The sequence below is a fragment of the Ruditapes philippinarum genome, unplaced genomic scaffold (assembly GCF_026571515.1).
Source record: "Ruditapes philippinarum isolate M1 unplaced genomic scaffold, ASM2657151v2 ctg1551_1_1_1_1, whole genome shotgun sequence".
In the NCBI taxonomy this organism is placed as follows: domain Eukaryota; kingdom Metazoa; phylum Mollusca; class Bivalvia; order Venerida; family Veneridae; genus Ruditapes; species Ruditapes philippinarum.
This window is the reverse complement of record NW_026866382.1, coordinates 618323-637568: the sequence shown is the minus strand read 5'-3', so window position 1 is coordinate 637568 and position 19246 is coordinate 618323. Positions and strand designations below refer to the sequence as shown.

Below are 19246 nucleotides of genomic sequence, written 5' to 3'. Positions count from 1 at the left end.
ACTGGTCATCAACAAAAAGATACATTTAATCTTTAATAAATTTAACTGTACTCACGTTTACATTTATAGAAAAATATACAATTAATTGTAATTATGATTATTGGAATAACAGTCCCCTAATCCTAATTCGAATTCATGTTGGTAAAGGTCTGTCTTTTGTTCCACTAAACTAGCTTTTCCGAAGTCCTTAGTGCTATTTTAGTGCAGTTAGTTCCTCCTTATCAGTCCTTTATGCCTTTTTGGTAACCCTTTTCTGATAAAAAACATAATTTATGACTAAAATTAGTTTTTAAAATTAAAATACTATATTTAGCTTTTAATATACAATATAATTTCTATCATCATTAAGTCTCTAAATGACATTTAAAATATATACTGTATAATTATATAATATAAATAACTATATATTATATGTATTTTTCTATAATTACTTTTTACACTATCATAACAATTTGCCGAGTCCCTGTGCTTGGCAGTCCTCCTCAGCAGTCCTTGACAGTGTTTAGTAGGACCCGTAGATCACAACGATAATGTTGAATTTTATTCGTGCTGAAAAAAATCAATTAAAAAATATTATCTTATCTATCGATAATTGTCATTGTCTTCAACGGTAAGATTATCACATAAGTTTCTCTTTGATATTCAGTAATCAAAAGTATGTGAATTTATTACCAGCATGTAATAGCTCAATTTTTGTTTCTTCAAAAGATAATAGATTGAAATATTATGGGTGTAGTAATATTCGGATAAATATGTTTTCGGATAAATATGTTTAATATACAACTTGAAATAGTAATAAGAATTCAGATATTTACCACGTATTAGTTTACAGTTTAATTTTAAACTTTACTATAAGAATTATATAAAAGGGGGAAAAGGGTGCTATAGGTGTTGGATTGCCATTCTTTAAAGAGCTGTCACTGATTTGATTTATACTCGGTTCCTATGATAGATCTATCACGGGTTCTATGGTATTTACATTTTCTATGACTGCTAGTAAAAGCAACACATCTTGAGGCTTATATTTATAACACTGGCACAATAAATTCATTTTCATCTGCCAATAAATTAAATTTTGTGAATAATGGATGTATTCGTGGGAAGAAAACTATTTCATGAAATCTTCATTATACTAATAAAATAAACATTCTTAATATTTGACTACTATTTCCCTTAATAAGTTAATTGTTTTTACACAGTCTATGTTACAATCACATATACTGACATATCGTCTGTTCATATAGTTTGATTATTATAACAAGTTAACTGTTGGAAGTTTTTCACAACTTAAGTTTTAACTTAAAGATTTTGACCAATCTATCCTTCCATTTCTTGGGACTACAGTGAAATCATAGTAACCTCCTCTGAAATTACCCAAAATGGCAGACATTGGAAATAGTTAAAACATGACATCTAAATTGGATCTTTTGAAGTTATTTTTTGACAAACAGTTTTGAGAAAAGTTCACTTATTAAATAGAAGTGAAATCTCATTCATGCATGATAATTATATTTGAATATTTTACGATAAACATTAAGTACTGTGATACCATAGAGTCCTGGGCTATGTGAAAATTTTTTTTAACAGATATTAATCAGTCGTTATACTTTTTCTTTGGTAATTAATGGAAAACAGTCGTTTAAGAACTATAATGGCACATTGGTGTCAGAAAACTGTTAGATTGCCAAGACTCTTCATTTTATGAAGTAGCAGAATGGTCTGGTCAAAATATATTGATGTACCAAAGCTAGATTCGGAGATATTTTCATTCTTGGTCAGAATCTCACTTTAAAAGGGGTAAGATATTCCCCAGACACAAAATAGCACAGTATCTTGTTGCGCAGTAAAATTAGTTGGACCACAGAATGGTCCATACAGCTTGACTGTATAAATTAACACATACATGTAATGATGTATATATACAATGTGTATGACATTAAAGGCAAGAAGTATGGGCATTTTCAAAGATGTTAGTTCAACTCCTCCCAAGTTCAACTCCTCACTTGTCAACATTTTATTAAGGTTGTCGCCTAATTTTGGTTAACTCACCCATTTAAGAGTCAACTTTACTTAGTGCAATTTTTCAAAGACTAGGTGATGGGTAGCGGGAGGAGAAATGACAACTTTAAATATAACCAACAAGTATCTTCAATATATATTGTAAGGTTCATTACTCTTTCAGCAATACTTTAATCAAGATTTAACTTTGAATCAAATGAATCGATGAAGTTATAAATTTCTTATATTATCATAATCTCATATTATAATCATGAGAAACATTTTTTTTTTAAGGATTAATGCAACAGTCGACGCCTACCAGTAGTGAGTTAAACATGGAGAGCACTGGTTCCACACATGCGAATATGAAGCATAATTCGGGCGAATTTCTGTGCCGAATGTGCAATAAATCTTTTGCTTTCAAGAAAAATTATGATGATCATCATATTGTACATGATGTTGAACAAATTTGCGGGCCAGGAGTGGTGCTATCTGTTCAGAATGATGTGTCCCCGGCCAAAAAACTGAAAATACATGCGTGTGACCAGTGTGACAAGTCTTACCATCGCAAAGATCACCTGACTCGTCATAAACTGGAGCATACCGGTGAAAGGCCTCATATATGCATCGTATGCCTGAAATCATTTGTACGGAAGGATAAACTAACCAGGCATGAAAAAATACATTATAAAGATAGCAGGATACAATTTAACTGCCCAGATTGTAACAGGAAGTTCTTGAGAAAGGATTCTATGGAAAAACATAGGAAATCGCATGGCGAGCAGGCCATTAAAGGCAAGCCGAAATGTACATGTGCTGCCAATGCGACAGCAGTTGATAACACTGAATCTGTTAAAAGTGGAGTAGTGTCAAGAGTTAAAAGTGGCGATCTTAAATCTGGAAATGATGTAAACAACAAAAGTGAAAGGATTGGTCAAAGTATTGTTCATGTAACCAGTGGCTGTGCAGTAAGCACAGCAAATATGGTGAACATTGCAAATAGCGTGTTTAGTGCAACTGATGCTGATAATGGTGAGGGAAATACCCATATTGGAAATGCATCAAATGTTTCAAAAAGTGTGCACGAAAGTAGTAGTGTTAACAATAGAAATAGCATATACAGTGGGAGTGCTGACGGGAATACATTAACCATGTCAAAAAGCGAAGGATATAGCGATAAAAGTGGAAATAGTTTGCACAGTACAGGTGCTTATAAAAGTGACTCACAAGCTGAGGTTACTGTCAAAAGTGAAATTGAAAATTCTGCAGCCATAGATAGTGCCATGAAGCAGTCCAGATGTGAAGGCAGTGTAGAAAATATGCAGGTTCCACAACCTAGAGGACCAGCTGGCTATTGGTTTGATCCTCGACAGGGTCACGGTCACCCTCATTTTTTCAATCCAGCATCTGGATTTACCCCAGAAATGGACTTGAGGGTGAATTATCATTGTCAGTTAAACTGTAATACAGCTAAAAACTCAAGTGATCATGGATGGTCAAAATGACAGTTCTAATCAGACTAATGTGTGTGTTATTGCATGTTTGTTTTGTTTTTGTTTTTTTTAAATGTAAAGTAGAATGAATTAGAGTTGTGGTGCAATATCCGAAGAGGTTAGATTGCAGGATTTCTGCAATGAATTTTATTTTTTATTAAAGAGTTCCAGGGACTTGTATTCCTGAAATATGAGGGTCCCTGGTTTGGTGGTGTACATAATAATACTGATAGAGCCTAGTACATGTATATTGAGATCAATAGTCTTTTAGTATGTCAAGACACTGAAATTTTGAAAATTTATACATTAATGAATGAATGTCATTTAGATCTGCATGGTGTTAGGGCTGTCATTAAAAATATCATCAATATTCAAAAATCAATAAATAATTCACAATTTAGAATATCTATATAATTTAAAATCTTTTTGAAAATATCACTCTTCTTTGTCTCTGGAGAAAGTCACTATTTTCCTTTTTATCCGCCCGTTTTAAAAAGGGGTCGAATCATAGGAACGCCCCTGGAACAGTCCATTCATGGTTTTAATTTTTGGAACTGTCCATTTAATTGGTTCAAGGAAATTCAATGTCACAATCCATGTAATAAACAGTTTAATGTCTGTTTAGATTAACAATGTTATTATAATTATATATATTATAGAAATATTGTTGAAATAAAATGACTATGTGTATTTACATTTTCTTTCTTTTCACTGTAAAAATTTATTTTTCACTACAGTGAAAGGAGATAAAAAAAAAATGTTGTCAGGATTTTTATTTTTAAAAATGGGGGGAAATAAACTGGAGAGGGCATTGAGACCCTCATACCAAACTTTTGACCTAAAGATCATGAAACGAGGCCCTGAGACTAATATTTTTGTTTGTTTTGTTGGGGTTTTTTTGTTGTTTTTTTTTTCATTTAAAAATTATATAAAGATACACTACATGACAGTGTAGCTGAAATGTTTGGTGAGCTGACTTTGAATCACTTTTCTTTAGATGTTTCAGTGGGTTTGAATCCCACCTAGGCCGTTTCTTCCTTATACATGTGTCTGAGGATGCTATGCAGCTGGCATGATAAAATTCTTTTCGGTGCCCCAATTGTGTCCAGTATTTTAGTTTTATATACAAATGTACACATGCAGTGTGTTGTTCAGAAATTTATATAATTGATAAAGCCCTATGTTTGTATTTTATTTGTTACAAAAATGTATATAATAATTATATCGTTGTGTGACTTTATAATATTTTATATTGTAATTTGTAGAGTGGAAGACTTTTTGTGAGTTGATAATGATTTTGTACTGAGTACCTTTTTTTTTAGCTCACCTGACCACGAAGTGGTCATGGTGAGGTATAGTGATGGGGCTATGTCCGGCGTCCGTCGTCGTGCGTTGTGCGTCGTGCGTCGTGCGTCGTGCGTTGTGCGTCGTTCGTCGTCAACAATTGGGTTGTTAACAGTCTAGCAGTCACAGTTTTTATTGGATCATCATCAAACTTTGTCAGAATGTTTGTCTCAATGAAATACAGATCGAGTTCGAAGATGGGTTATCTCGGGTCAAAAACTAGGTCACAGGAGCTAAAAATAGAAAAAGCTTGTTAACACTCTAGAGGCTGCAGTTTTCATCCAAATATTCTGGAAATTTGTCAGGAAGGTTGTTTTGATGATATCTAGGTCAAGTTCGAAGATGGGTCATCTCTGGTCAAAAACTAGGTCACGAGCTAAAAATAGAAAAAGCTTGTTAACACTCTAATAATTGGGTTGTTAACAGTCTAGCAGTCACAGTTTTGATTGGATCATCATCAAACTTTGTCAGAATGTTTGTCTCAATGAAATACAGATCGAGTTCGAAGATGGGTTATCTCGGGTCAAAAACTAGGTCACAGGAGCTAAAAATAGAAAAAGCTTGTTAACACTCTAGAGGCTGCAGTTTTCATCCAAATATTCTGGAAATTTGTCAGGAAGGTTGTTTTGATGATATCTAGGTCAAGTTCGAAGATGGGTCATCTCCGGTCAAAAACTAGGTCACGAGCTCAAAATAGAAAAAGCTTGTTAACACTCTAATAATTGGGTTGTTAACAGTCTAGCAGTCACAGTTTTGATTGGATCATCATCAAACTTTGTCAGAATGTTTGTTTCAATGAAATACAGATCGAGTTCGAAGATGGGTTATCTCGGGTCAAAAACTAGGTCACAGGAGCTAAAAATAGAAAAAGCTTGTTAACACTCTAGAGGCTGCAGTTTTCATCCAAATATTCTGGAAATTTGTCAGGAAGGTTGTTTTGATGATATCTAGGTCAAGTTCGAAGATGGGTCATCTCCGGTCAAAAACTAGGTCACAGGAGCTAAAAATAGAAAAAGCTTGTTAACACTCTAGTGGCTGCAGTTTTCATCCAAATATTCTGGAAATTTGTCAGGAAGGTTGTTTTGATGATATCTAGGTCAAGTTCGAAGATGGGTCATCTCCGGTCAAAAACTAGGTCACAGGAGCTAAAAATAGAAAAAGCTTGTTAACACTCAAGTGGCTTTAGTTTTGATGCAGATACCCTTGAAATTGATCAGGAAGGTTGTTTTGATGGTTTCTAGGTCAAGTTCGAATATGGATCATTTCAAGTCAAAAACTAGCTCAAAGGAGCTAAAAATAGAAAAAGCTTGTTAACACTCTAGTGGCTGCAGTTTTCATCCAAATATTCTGGAAATTTGTCAGGAAGGTTGTTTAGATGATATCTAGGTCAAGTTTGAAGATGGATCATGTCTGGTCAAAAACTAGGTCACAGGAGCTAAAAATAGAAAAAGCTTGTTAACACTCTAGTGGCTGCAATTTTCATCCAAATATTTTGGAAATTTGTCAGGAAGGTTGTTTTGATTTTATCTAGGTCAAGTTCGAAGATGGGTCATGTCTGGTCAAAAACTAGGTCACAGGAGCTAAAAATAGAAAAAGCTTGTTAACACTCTATAGGCTGCAGTTTTCATCCAAATATTCTGGAAATTTGTCAGGAAGGTTGTTTAGATAATATCTAGGTCAAGTTTAAAGATGGATCATGTCTGGTCAAAAACTAGGTCACAGGAGCTAAAAATAGAAAAAGCTAGTTAACACTCTAGTGGCTGCAGTTTTCATCCAAATATTCTGGAAATTTGTCAGGAAGGTTGTTTTGATGATATCTAGGTCAAGTTGGAAGATGGGTAATGTCCGGTCAAAAACTAGGTCACAGGAGCTAAAAATAGAAAAAGCTTGTTAACACTCTAGTGGCTGCAGTTTTCATCCAAATATTCTGGAAATTTGTCAGGAAGGTTGTTTTGATGATATCTAGGTCAAGTTGGAAGATGGGTCATGTCCGGTCAAAAACTAGGTCACAGGAGCTAAAAATAGAAAAAGCTTGTTAACACTCTAGTGGCTGCAGTTTTCATCCAAATATTTTGGAAATTTGTCAGGAAGGTTGTTTTGATGATTTTCAGGTCAAGTTCGAAGATGGGTTATCACCGGTCAAAAACTAGGTCACAGGAGCTAAAAATAGAAAAAGCTTGTTAACACTCTAGTGGCTGCAGTTTTGATTAAAATATTCTGGAAATTTGTCAGGAAGGTTGTTTTAATGATTTCTAGGTCAAGTTCGAAGATGGGTCATGTCTGGTCAAAAACTAGGTCACAGGAGCTAAAAATAGAAAAAGCTTGTTAACACTCTAATGGTTGCAGTTTTCATCCAAACATTCTGGAAATTTGTCAGAAAGGTTGTTTTGATGATTTCTAGGTCAAGTTCGAAGATGGGTCATCTCAGGTCAAAAACTAGGTCACAGGAGCTAAAAATAGAAAAAGCTTGTTAACACTCTAATGGCTGCAGTTTTCATCTAAATGTTCTGGAAATTTGTCAAGAAGGTTGTTTTGATGATATCTAAGTCAAGTTCGAAGATGGGTCATCTCCGGTCAAAAACTAGGTCACAGGAGCTAAAAATAGAAAAGCTTGTTAACACATTAGGGGCTGCAGTTTTCATCCAAATATTCTTGAAATTTGTCAGGAAGGTTGTTTTGATGATGTCTAGGTCAAGTTCGAAGATGGGTTATCTCCGGTCAAAAACTAGGTCACAGGAGCTAAACATAGAAAAAGCTTGTTAACACTCTAGTGGCTGCAGTATTGATTCAAATATTCTGGAAATTTGTCAGGAAGGTTGTTTTGATGATTTCTAGGTCAAGTTCGAAGATGGGCCATCTCAGGTCAAAAACTAGGTCACAGGAGTTAAAAATAGAAAAAGCTTGTTTACACTCTAGTGGCTGCAGTTTTTATTCAAATATTCAGGAAATTTGTCAAGAATGTTGTTTTGATGTTTTCTGGGTCAAGTGCTAAGATTGGTCATGTCTGGTCAAAAACTAGGTCACAGGAGCTAAAAATAGAAAAATCTTTTTAACACTCTAGTGGCTGCTGTTTTGATCCAAATTTCCTGGAAATTGGTCAGGAAGGTTGTTTTGATGATTTCTAGGTCAAGTTTGAATATTGGTCGTGTCCAGTCAAAAATTAGGTCACATTGCCCAAATATGGAAAAATCTTTATAACACACTAGAGGTCACATGTTTGACTCAGTCGCATCAAACTTGGTCATGATGCTTGTTTAAGACATTGCTTGGATGCGGTTGTGTCAGGTGAGCGATCCAGGGCCATCATGGCCCTCTTGTTTAATTTGATACATACTATGTACATGTAAGGTTTTCATAACCTTTTACCAAATATACATTTGTATCTTGTTAATGTATTTAATTTTAAAAGATATATCATTTAATTAATACACAATATAATTGACAGTCACATATTTGAGCCGTGTCACGACAAAACCAACATGGTGCGTTTGCGACCAGCATGGATCCAGACCAGCCTGCGCATCCGGGCAGTCTGATCAGGATCCATGCTGTTCGCTATCAGTTTCTCTACTTTAATAGATTTGGTAAGCGAACAGCATGGATCCTGATCAGACTGCGTGGATGTGCAGGCTGGTCTGGATCCATGCTGGTCGCAAACCCATTATGTTGGTTTTGTAGTGACGCGGCTCATATAAAGTTGAAATTTTCAAAATATGAAAGTTTTATACTGGGAAACATAGGACATCTTTCATTCTTGTGTCAGTATTCAATGTGGCTGTACATGTAACTGTATTTGTGAAAAGACAATAAAAAAAAAACAACTTCATGTGTAAATTTCTTTTTCTTTCTCAAAATTAATTAGTTGTATTTGTAAACTAAAACTGCAATGTACATGTATATTGCTTTGAACCAAAGGTATCCTATATATATTATAGAAATATTATGAAACAGGGATTTTTTTTTTGGCTTATTTTATAGCCGTTATTGGGTCATATTCCCAATTGAAAATAGTATATTATTTTCCAAATTCACAGGAAAAATTCCAAATTGAAAGTTACAAAATAAAAATATTGAATAAAAAATTCTAAAATCTTTCAAAAATAAGGGCTTTTTCACTGTAATAGTGCTTAAATATTTGAAGATGCCATCCTAGACAGTGATTGTTAGCATTCATTTAATGACTGCAAAATTTCAGTCATGCATTTTGCGCAATTTTTAACAAAACATCACTAAAATTCCCAATTCCATGGGTAAGGGTCATATTCCTAAAATCCCGGAAAAAAATCCCTGATATATCCTAACCTTAGTGCAGTAACGGGTTAACTCCTATGAAATTATATAAGGTGTGAATCCATTACTGCACAAGGGTATACTATATATATTTATGTGTAGATATACTTATTTGAATTGTACATGTATGCATATTCAGCAATTTTCTAACCAATGTATGATTTAACCACAGGTCTTAAGATTTTCCTTACCTGTTTTGAAGAACAATACTGGGTCATGTTCCCAATCTCAAAAAAGTTTTATTTTTTCCCAACTTTAAAGACAAAATTCACAATCCAAGAAGAAGAAAAAACAAAATTTAAACTGTGCCCAAGCAAATTGAATTTTTGCATTCTATATTTGAAAACACACTTTTGAGTGAAATATTTATACAAATAAAAGAGTTAAATGAATCCAATATTTGATTGTTTTGTTTCATTTGACATGATGTATGATACGGTCTGATTTTCCCAACTTTGTCTGAATATAGTGAGAAAATTTTGAGAAAAAAAACTGTTACAATGAATATTCTTCTGATCCTATTACAGGAAGTACTAGGCAAATATTTGTCCAGATTATATATTTTAGGATTTTGTATTATTATGTTCCATGACAAATCTTAGACAGGTTCTAAATTTAACTTCTGTTTAACATGAGCCTATTCAAATGAAAACTAAAAAAAAAATGATTTGCATGATGTGCTTTTAAATATTTGTAGATGGTACATGTACAGTATAAATATAACTTTATCAAGTAAAAATTTTCTTGGAAAGATGGAGACTAGTTTTCTTGTTTTTTAGCTCGACTTTTCGATAAGAATAAGTAGAGCTATTGTAGTCACCCGAGCGTCGGCGTAACCACTTATGTTAAAGTTTTTGTAATACCTCAAATATTTTCAATTTAACTTTGCACACTTGTTCACCATCATGACCCCAACCTGTAGACAGGAGGAGGTAACTCTATCAAGCATTTTGACAGAATTATGCCCCTTTTTCGACTTAGAATTTACGTTAAAGTTTTTGTAATACCTCAAATATTTTCAAAGTCCATTGACATATGGCTTTGAAACCTTGCACACTTGTTCACCATCATGACCCCAACCTGTAGACAGGAGGAGGTAACTCTATCAAGCATTTTGACAGAATTATGCCCCTTTTTCGTCTTAGAATTTACGTTTAAATTTTTGTAATACCTCAGATATTTTTCCATTGACATATGGCTTTGAAACTTTGCACACTTGTTCACCATCATGACCCCAACCTGTAGACAGGAGGAGGTAACTCTATCAAGCATTTTGACAGAATTATGCCCCTTTTTCGACTTAGAATTTACGTTACAGTTTTTGTAATACCTCAAATATTTTCAAAGTCCCATATGGCTTTGAAACTTTGCACACTTGTTCACCATCATGATCCCAACCTGTAGGCAGGAGGAGGTAACTCTATCAAGCATTTTGACAGAATTATGCCCCTTTTTCGACTTAGAATTTACGTTACAGTTTTTGTAATACCTAAAATATTTTCAAAGTCCATTGACATATGGCTTTGAAACTTTGCACACTTGTTCACCATCATGATCCCAACCTGTAGACAGGAGGAGGTAACTCTATCAAGCATTTTTACAGAATTATGCCCCTTTTTGACTTAGAATTTACGTTACAGTTTTTGTAATACCTCAAATATTTTCAAAGTCCCATATGGCTTTGAAACTTTGCACACTTGTTCACCATCATGACCTCAACCTGTAAACAGGAGGAGGTAACTCTATCAAGCATTTTGACAGAATTATGCCCCTTTTTCGACTTAGAATTTACGTTAAAGTTTTTGTAATACCTCAAATATTTTCAAAGTTCATAAGGCTTTGGAACATGTCGAAATTTATACTCTTCTTTGACAGCATCCAATGTCTATAACTGTAATATGGATTTAAAGAAAAATTTTGCCTTTTTCTTTACTGAGAGAATTTTACCTTTTAATCAAGGCTTTTTTTACTATCAAGCACTCAGAATAGTCGAGCGTTGCTGTCCTACCGACAGTTCTTGTTTTTATGCCCCCTCTTGGAAGAAGAGGAGGTATATTGTTTTGCTAATGTTGGTCCATCGGTCTGTCCGTCCATAGACCACATGGTTTCCGCTGATTATCTTGAAAACTATTTATCACAAATTCTTCATATTTCACATAGTGATTGGTCATCACTAGTAGATGACCCGAATTTATTTTGGGGTCACTAGGTCAAAGGTCAAGGTCTCAGGGGCCTTAAATGTCAGAATGGTTTCCGCTGATTATCTTGAAAACTATGCATCACAAAGTGTTCTTAGTACACATAGTGATTGGTCATAACTAGTAGATGAACCCTATGGATTTTAGGCTCACTAGGTCAAAGGTCAAGGTCACAGGAGCCTTAAAGGTCAGAATGGTTTCTGCTGATTATCTCAAAAACTATCACAAAGTCTTCATAAATCACATAGTGATTGGCCATTACTAGTAGATGACCCCAATTGATTTTTGGGGTCACTAGGTCAAAGGTCACAGGGGCCTTATATATTAGAATGGTTCCCGCTGATTATCTTGAAAATTATGCATCACAAAGTCTTCATATTTCACGTATTGATTGGTCATAACTAGTAGTTGACCCCTATTTATTTTTGGGGTCACTAGGTCAAAGGTCATAGATGCCTTTAATGTCAGAATGGTTTCCGCTCATTATCTTCAAGGTGTACGTTTGACCCTTGAAATGACTCTTTGACCCTTGAAATGACTCTTTGACCCTTCAAATTTCTAAAAGGCCTGATTTAACCCTCAGGATTTTAACTGGAGGGTCAATTTTGTTAAAATCATAGGGATTTGTCCATGTAGTCGGTAAAACTTAAGAAAAATGACCCTCAGGATTTCATGGCTAATGAACACCCTGGATCTTGGTAACTATGCATTACAAAGTCTTAATATTTCACATTTTGTATGGTCATAACTAGTAGATGACCCCTAATGATTTTGGATCACTTGGTCAAAGGTAAAGGTCACAGGGGCCTTGAATGCTAGTATGAATTCAACTTATAATCTTGGTTACTATTTATCACAAACTTCAAATTTGTTATATTGAATCAATATTACAAATATGAAGACTTTCTGATAACTAGTTAATAAACCCTCTTGATCATTTTGGGGTCACCAGGTCAAAGGCCAAGGTCACAGGGTCCTTGAATGGTAGTATTATTTCAACTCATTATCTTGAAAGCTATTTATAACAAAGTTTTCATATTTCACATAGTGATTGGTCATTACCAGTAGATGACCCCTATTGATTTTGGGGTCACTAGGTCAAGGTTGCAGTAGCCTTAAATGTCATATTGGTTTCCGCTGATAATCTTGAAAACTATGCATCACAAAGTCTTCATATTTCACATAGTGATTGGTCATAGCTAGTAGATGAACCCTATCGATTTTGGGGTCAATAGGTCAAGGACACAGGAACCTTACATGTCAGAATGGTTTCCGCTGATTTTTATCTCAAAAACTATTTATCATAAAGTCTTCATAAATCACATAGTGATTGATCAATACTAGTAGATGACCCCTATTGATTTTGGGGTCAAAGGTCAAGGTCACAGGGGCCTTATATATCAGAATGGTTTCTGCTGATTATCTGGAAAACTATGCATTACAAAGTCTTCATATTTCACATAGTCATTGGTCATAACTAGTAAGTGACCCCTATTGATTTTGGGATCAAAGGTCAAGGTCACAATGGTTTTCTCTCTTTTATATCTTGAAAGCTATTTATCACAAAGTCTTCATATTTCTAATATTGATTGGTCATAACTATTAGATGACCCCTATTGATTTTGGGTCACTAGTTCAAAGGTCAAGGTCATAGGGGCCTTAAATGTCAGAATGGTTTCTGCTTATTATCTTGAAAACTGTTTATCACAAAGTCTTCATTATTTTTAGCTCGACTTTTCTATGAAAAGGGGAGCTATCCTACTCGCCCCGGCGTCGGCGTCGGCGTCGGCGTTGGCGTCACACCTTGGTTAAGTTTTTCGTACCACCCCACTTTATTTCAGAAGTATTACAAGTATGGCTTTGAAACTTACCATACTTGTTCACCATCATAACCTCCATCTACAGACAAGAGTACATAACTCTGTCAAGGTTTTTGACAGAATTATGGCCCTTTTTTGACTTAGAAAGTGTATTGAGCTTGGTTAAGTTTTTTGTACCACCTCACTTTATTTCAAAAAACCATTGGAGGTATTGCTTTGAAACTGACCATACTTGTTTACCATCACGACCTTCATCAACAGACAAGAGGACATAACTCTGTCAAGGTTTTTGACAGAATTATGCCCTTTTTGACTTAGAAAATACATTGAATATGGGTAAAATCCACTTATTGCCTTAACCCTTTGAGATATTGCTTTGAAACTTTTAATGCTATTTCACATCATTACCCCCATCTGTACGCAAGAGAAGGTAACTCTGTCAAGGATTTGTTTTAAAAATTAAGGCCTTTTATCGACTTAGAATCTTGGTTAAGTTTTTAGTACCAGTCCACTTTTTGACTGAACTGTTTGAGATATTAATTTGAAAGTTGGAATACTTGTTTACAATCATGATTCCCAAACATGTCCAGGAGAAGGTAATTCTGTCAAAGATTTTATTTGAATTATGGCCCTTAACTGTCAATGTTTTGTATTACTGCAAAAACTTTTTTTATTGGCAAGCAATAAAAAAGTCGAGCGCGCTGTCTTACGGACAGCTCTTGTTCTTTTCTCCATAACTGAACACTTCCATGTACCCAAAGGGGGGGGGGGGGGGGGGGGTGCATATGTGATGTCCGACATTTCTTGTTTCTTTTTCTTTATTTTTTTTCTCTGTGTGTGTGTGTGTGCACCTGTGATAAAACACATTAGAAGAAGCAGCTGTCATAGACTGCCCAATCTCCAACCTAACAGGAAAAAAAGTTATAAAGGGGGGGGGGGCATCCATTTGCACCCATTGACATTTAAATACACATCCAAGGGCAATAACTCAAAGAGTACAAAGCGAAGATATGTCAATTGAGAGTTTTTCACCAATAAAATTTCAAGCTGGTATCTTAAATATATTTCTAGTTAATATGTCCTGGAAAAAAAAAGAATGAAAAATAAATTTTAGAGAAACAAGATATGTTTGTAAAACATGTATGCCCCCTATCGGCAGCCAATTTGTCATGTGATCAGGTTATTATGCATGACTTCTGACCCAGTAAACAAGCAATTAATAAGGGTTATCTAGTATCTACTGGTCATGACTAGTCACAAGGTAATAATTATTGTGACCCCATAGGTTGTGTGCAGCAATCAAAGTTATTAAAAATCTTAGCAAATAATATATACATAAATTTTATGAATCACATAGGCCTCATTAATGACAGCCAAGTTGTTATATTACATAAGACCTTCAAATGTGTATACCAAAAGCACATAAAAATATCAAACAAGGCAACTTGAGTTGTTGAGTTATTGGTCAGAAACGGTCATTAAGTACAAGGTCACTATGACATTGACCCCTAAACCCCCAAATCAATAGGGGTCATCTACTGGTCATGACCAATCATCATACCAAGTTTGAAAAATTCATAGGCCTAAGGGTTCTTTAGTTATTGATCGGAAACTGTTTTAACCTACAAGGTCAATGTGACCTTGACCTTTGATCCCTTGACCCAAAAATCAATAGGGGTCATCTGCTGGTCATGACCAATCATCATACCAAGTTTGAAGTACCTAGGCCTAAGCCTTTTTAGTTATTGATCGGAAAACGGTTTTTACCTAAAAGGTCAATGTGACCTTGACCTTTGACCCCAAAATCAATAGGGGTCATATGCTGGTCATGACCAATCATCATACCAAGTTTGAAATTCCTAGGCCTAAGCGTTCTTTAGTTATTGATCAGAAACCGTTTTTACCTACAAGGTCAATGTGACCTTGACCTTTGACCCCTTGACCCCAATATCAATAGGGGTCATCTGCTGGTCATGACCAATCATCTTACCAAGTTTGAAGTCTCTAGGCCTAAGGGTTCTTTAGTTATTGATCGGAAACCGTTTTTACCTACAAGGTCAATGTGACCTTGACCTTTGACCCCTTAACCCCTAAATCAATAGGGGTCATCTGCTGGTCATGACCAATCATCATACCAAGTTTGAAGTTCCTAGGCCTAAGCGTTCTTTAGTTATTGATCGGAAACCGTTTTTACCTACAAGGTCAATGTGACCTTGACCTTTGACCCCTTGACCCCAAAATCAATAGGGGTCATCTGCTGGTCATGACCAATCACCATACCAAGTTTGAAGTTCCTAGGCCTGAGGGTTCTTTAGTTATTGATCGGAAACTGTTTTTACCTACAAGGTCAATGTGACCTTGACCTTTGATCCCTTGACCCCAAAATCAATAGGGGTCATCTGCTGGTCATGACCAATCACCATATCAAGTTTGAAGTTCCTAGGCCTAAGCGTTCTTAAGTTATTGATCGGAAACCGTTTTAACCTACAAGGTCAATGTGACCTTGACCTTTGATCCCTTGACCCCAAAATCAATAGGGGTCATCTACTGGTCATGACCAATCATCATACCAAGTTTGAAGTTCCTAGGCCTAAGGGTTCTTTAGTTATTGATCGGAAACCGTTTTTACCTACAAGGTCAATGTGACCTTGACCTTTGACCCATTGACCCCAAAATCAATAGGGGTCATCTGCTGGTCATGACCAATCATCATACCAAGTTTGAAGTACCTAGGCCTAAGCCTTTTTTACTTATTGATCGGAAACCGTTTTTACCTAAAAGGTCAATGTGACCTTGACCTTTGACCCTAAAATCAATAGGGGTCATATGCTGGTCATGACCAATCATCATACCAAGTTTGAAATTCCTAGGCCTAAGTGTTCTTTAGTTATTGATCAGAAACCGTTTTTACCTACAAGGTCAATGTGACCTTGACCTTTGATTCCTTGACCCCAATATCAATAGGGGTCATCTGCTGGTCATGACCAATCATCTTACCAAGTTTGAAGTCTCTAGGCCTAAGGGTTCTTTAGTTATTGATCGGAAACCGTTTTTACCTACAAGGTCAATGTGACCTTGACCTTTGACCCCTTAACCCCTAAATCAATAGGGGTCATCTGCTGGTCATGACCAATCATCATACCAAGTTTGAAGTTCCTAGGCCTTAGCGTTCTTTAGTTCTTGATCGCAAACCGCTTTTACCTACAAGGTCAATGTGACCTTGACCTTTGACCCCAAAGTCAATGGGGGTCATCTGCTGGTCATGACCAATCACCATACCAAGTTTGAAGTTCCTAGGCCTGAGGGTTCTTTAGTTATTGATCGGAAACTGTTTTTACCTACAAGGTCAATGTGACCTTGACCTTTGATCCCTTGACCCCAAAATCAATAGGGGTCATCTGCTGGTCATGACCAATCACCATATCAAGTTTGAAGATCCTAGGCCTAAGCGTTCTTTAGTTATTGATCGGAAACCGTTTTAACATACAAGGTCAATGTGACCTTGACCTTTGATCCCTTGACCCCAAAATCAATAGGGGTCATCTGCTGGTCATGACCAATCACCATATCAAGTTTGAAGATCCTAGGCCTAAGCGTTCTTTAGTTATTGATCGGAAACCGTTTTAACATACAAGGTCAATGTGACCTTGACCTTTGACCCCTTGACCCCAAAATCAATAGGGGTCATCTACTGGTGATGACCAATCACCATACCAAGTTTTAAGATCCTAGGCCTAAGGGTTCTTTAGTTATCACTCGGAAACCATTTGGTCTACGGACCGACGGACGGGACGGACCGACAAGTGCAAAGCAATATACCCCCTCTTCTTCGAAGTGGGGGCATAATAACTAAACAAGAGCTGTCACAGGAGACAGCGAAGCTCCACTAAAATACTGGATGCAGTAAGGAAGATGAAACTATGAAAGAAAAATCAATTATATATAATTATGTATTAAGGTATAGTAAAAAATAACATTTGTTAACATAAATTCCAAGTTCAAGGGGGAAAATTCTGGAAATAGTCATGCTAGAGATATGAACCTTGTCACACAACATGTGTGTAATGATAAGAAATAAATATTTGAAGTTTGAAATAGATTATTCTAGATACCTTAAAAAGTAAAAAAGTTATAATATTTCTTAAAGAAAATCCTAAGTTCAAAGAGAGATAAATCTGAAAATATTGCTTTAAGAGTTACGAACCTTGTCACATAAGGTGTAATAAATGATAAGGAATAAGTATTTGAAGTTTGAGGTAGATACCTTTAAAACTAAAGAAGTTATAGTAAAAAGTAACATTGTTCAAGTAAAAAATCTAAGTTTATAGGGAGATAATTCTTGCAATATTGGTGCTAGAGTTATGAACCTTGTCACATAAGATGTGGTTAATGATAAGGAACATATATTTGATGTATGAAGTTGATCCCTTAAGAAATAAATAAGAAACAGTAAAAAAATAATATTTTTGAAGGAAAATTCTAAGTTCAAGGGGAGATAAATCTGAAAATATTGGTGCTACAGTTATGAACCTTATCAGATAAGATGTGGTTGATGATAAGGAACTTATATTTGAAGTATGAAGTTGATCTCTTATGAAATAAAGAAGTAACAGTAACAAGAGGGCCATGATGGCCCTAGATCGCTCACCTGACTTATCAAACTCATCCAAACAATTACCTAGACAAGCATTCTGACCAAGTCTCATGACAGGTGAGTCAAAAATGTGACCACTACAGTGTTAACAAGGATTATCCATATTTGAGCAGTGCGACCTAGTTTTTTACCCAGGTGACACATATTCAAATTTGACCTAGAAATCATCAAAACAAAATATTCGGACCAATTTCCAGGATACTTGGATCAAAACAGTAGCAACTAGAGTGTTAACAAGATTTTTCTATTTTTAGCTCCGGTGACCAAGTTTCACATGTGATTTCGAACTCATCCAAGCAATTACCTAGACAAGCATCCTGACCAAGTTTGATGATAATTGAGTCGAAAATGTGACCACTAGAATGTTAACAAGGTTTTTCCATATTTGGGCGGTGTGACCTAGTTTTTCATCCAAGATGACCCATGTTCGATCTTGACTTAGAAATCATCAAAACAAACTTTCAGACCAATTAACAGAATATTTGGATCACAACAGTAGCCACTAGAGTGTTAACAAGATTTTTCTATTTTTAGCTCCTGTGACCTAGTTTTTCATCCAAGATGACCCATGTTCGATTTATTCCCAGCAATGACCTAGACAAGTTTCCTGACCAAGTTTGATGACAATTGAGTCAAAATTGTGACCACTAGAGTGTTAACAAGGTTTTTCTATTTTTAGCTCCTGTGACCTAGTTTTTCATCCGAGATGACCCATGTTCGAACTCATCCGAGCTATCACCTAGACAAGCATCTTGATCAAGTTTGATGATGATTGATGCAAAAATGTGACCGCTAGAGTGTTAACAAGGTTTTTCTATTTTTAGCTCCGGTGACCTACTTTTTCATCCGAGATGACCCATGTTCAAACTCATCCGAGCTATCACCTAGACAAACATCCTGACCAAGTTTGATGATGATTGAGGCAAAATTGTGACCTCTAGAGTGTTAACAAGGTTTTTCTATTTTTAGCTCCGGTGACCTAGTTTTTCATCCGAGATGACCCATGTTCGAACTCATTCGAGCTTTCACCTAGACAAGCATCTTGACCAAGTTTGATGATGACTGATGCAAAAATGTGACCGCTAGAGTGTTAACAAGGTTTTTCTATTTTTAGCTCCGGTGACCTACTTTTTTGATCCGAGATGACCTATGTTCGAACTCATCCGAGCTATCACCTAGACAAGCATTTTGACCAAGTTTGATGATGATTGATGCAAAAATGTGAATGCTAGAGTGTTAACAAGGTTTTTCTATTTTTAGCTCCGGTGACCTACTTTTTCATCCGAGATGACCCATGTTCGAACTCGTCCGAGCTATCACCTATACCAGCATCTTGACCAAGTTTGATGATGATTGATGCAAAAATGTGACCGCTAGAGTGTTAACAAGGTTTTCCTATTTTTAGCTCTGGTGACCTACTTTTCATCCGAGATGACCCATGTTCGAACT

The 19246-nt window shown here is 35.7% G+C and overlaps 1 protein-coding gene across 1 annotated transcript; it reads left to right on the top strand.

The window, feature by feature from the left end:
- The first annotated feature begins 494 nt into the window (after positions 1–494).
- On the top strand, positions 495–3507 carry LOC132732348 (zinc finger protein 254-like). The gene is made up of 2 exons (XM_060718755.1): positions 495–610; positions 2293–3507. Exon 2 carries the CDS (start codon positions 2298–2300, stop codon positions 3501–3503), a length of 1206 nt encoding a protein of 401 aa, XP_060574738.1. The 5' UTR covers positions 495–610; positions 2293–2297; the 3' UTR covers positions 3504–3507.
- Positions 3508–19246: the final 15739 nt, after the last annotated feature.

Excerpts from the sequence above, each read along its gene's own strand:
- LOC132732348 (XM_060718755.1), top strand. The coding sequence starts at position 2,298 with ATGCAACAGTCGACGCCTACCAGTAGTGAGTTAAACATGGAGAGCACT.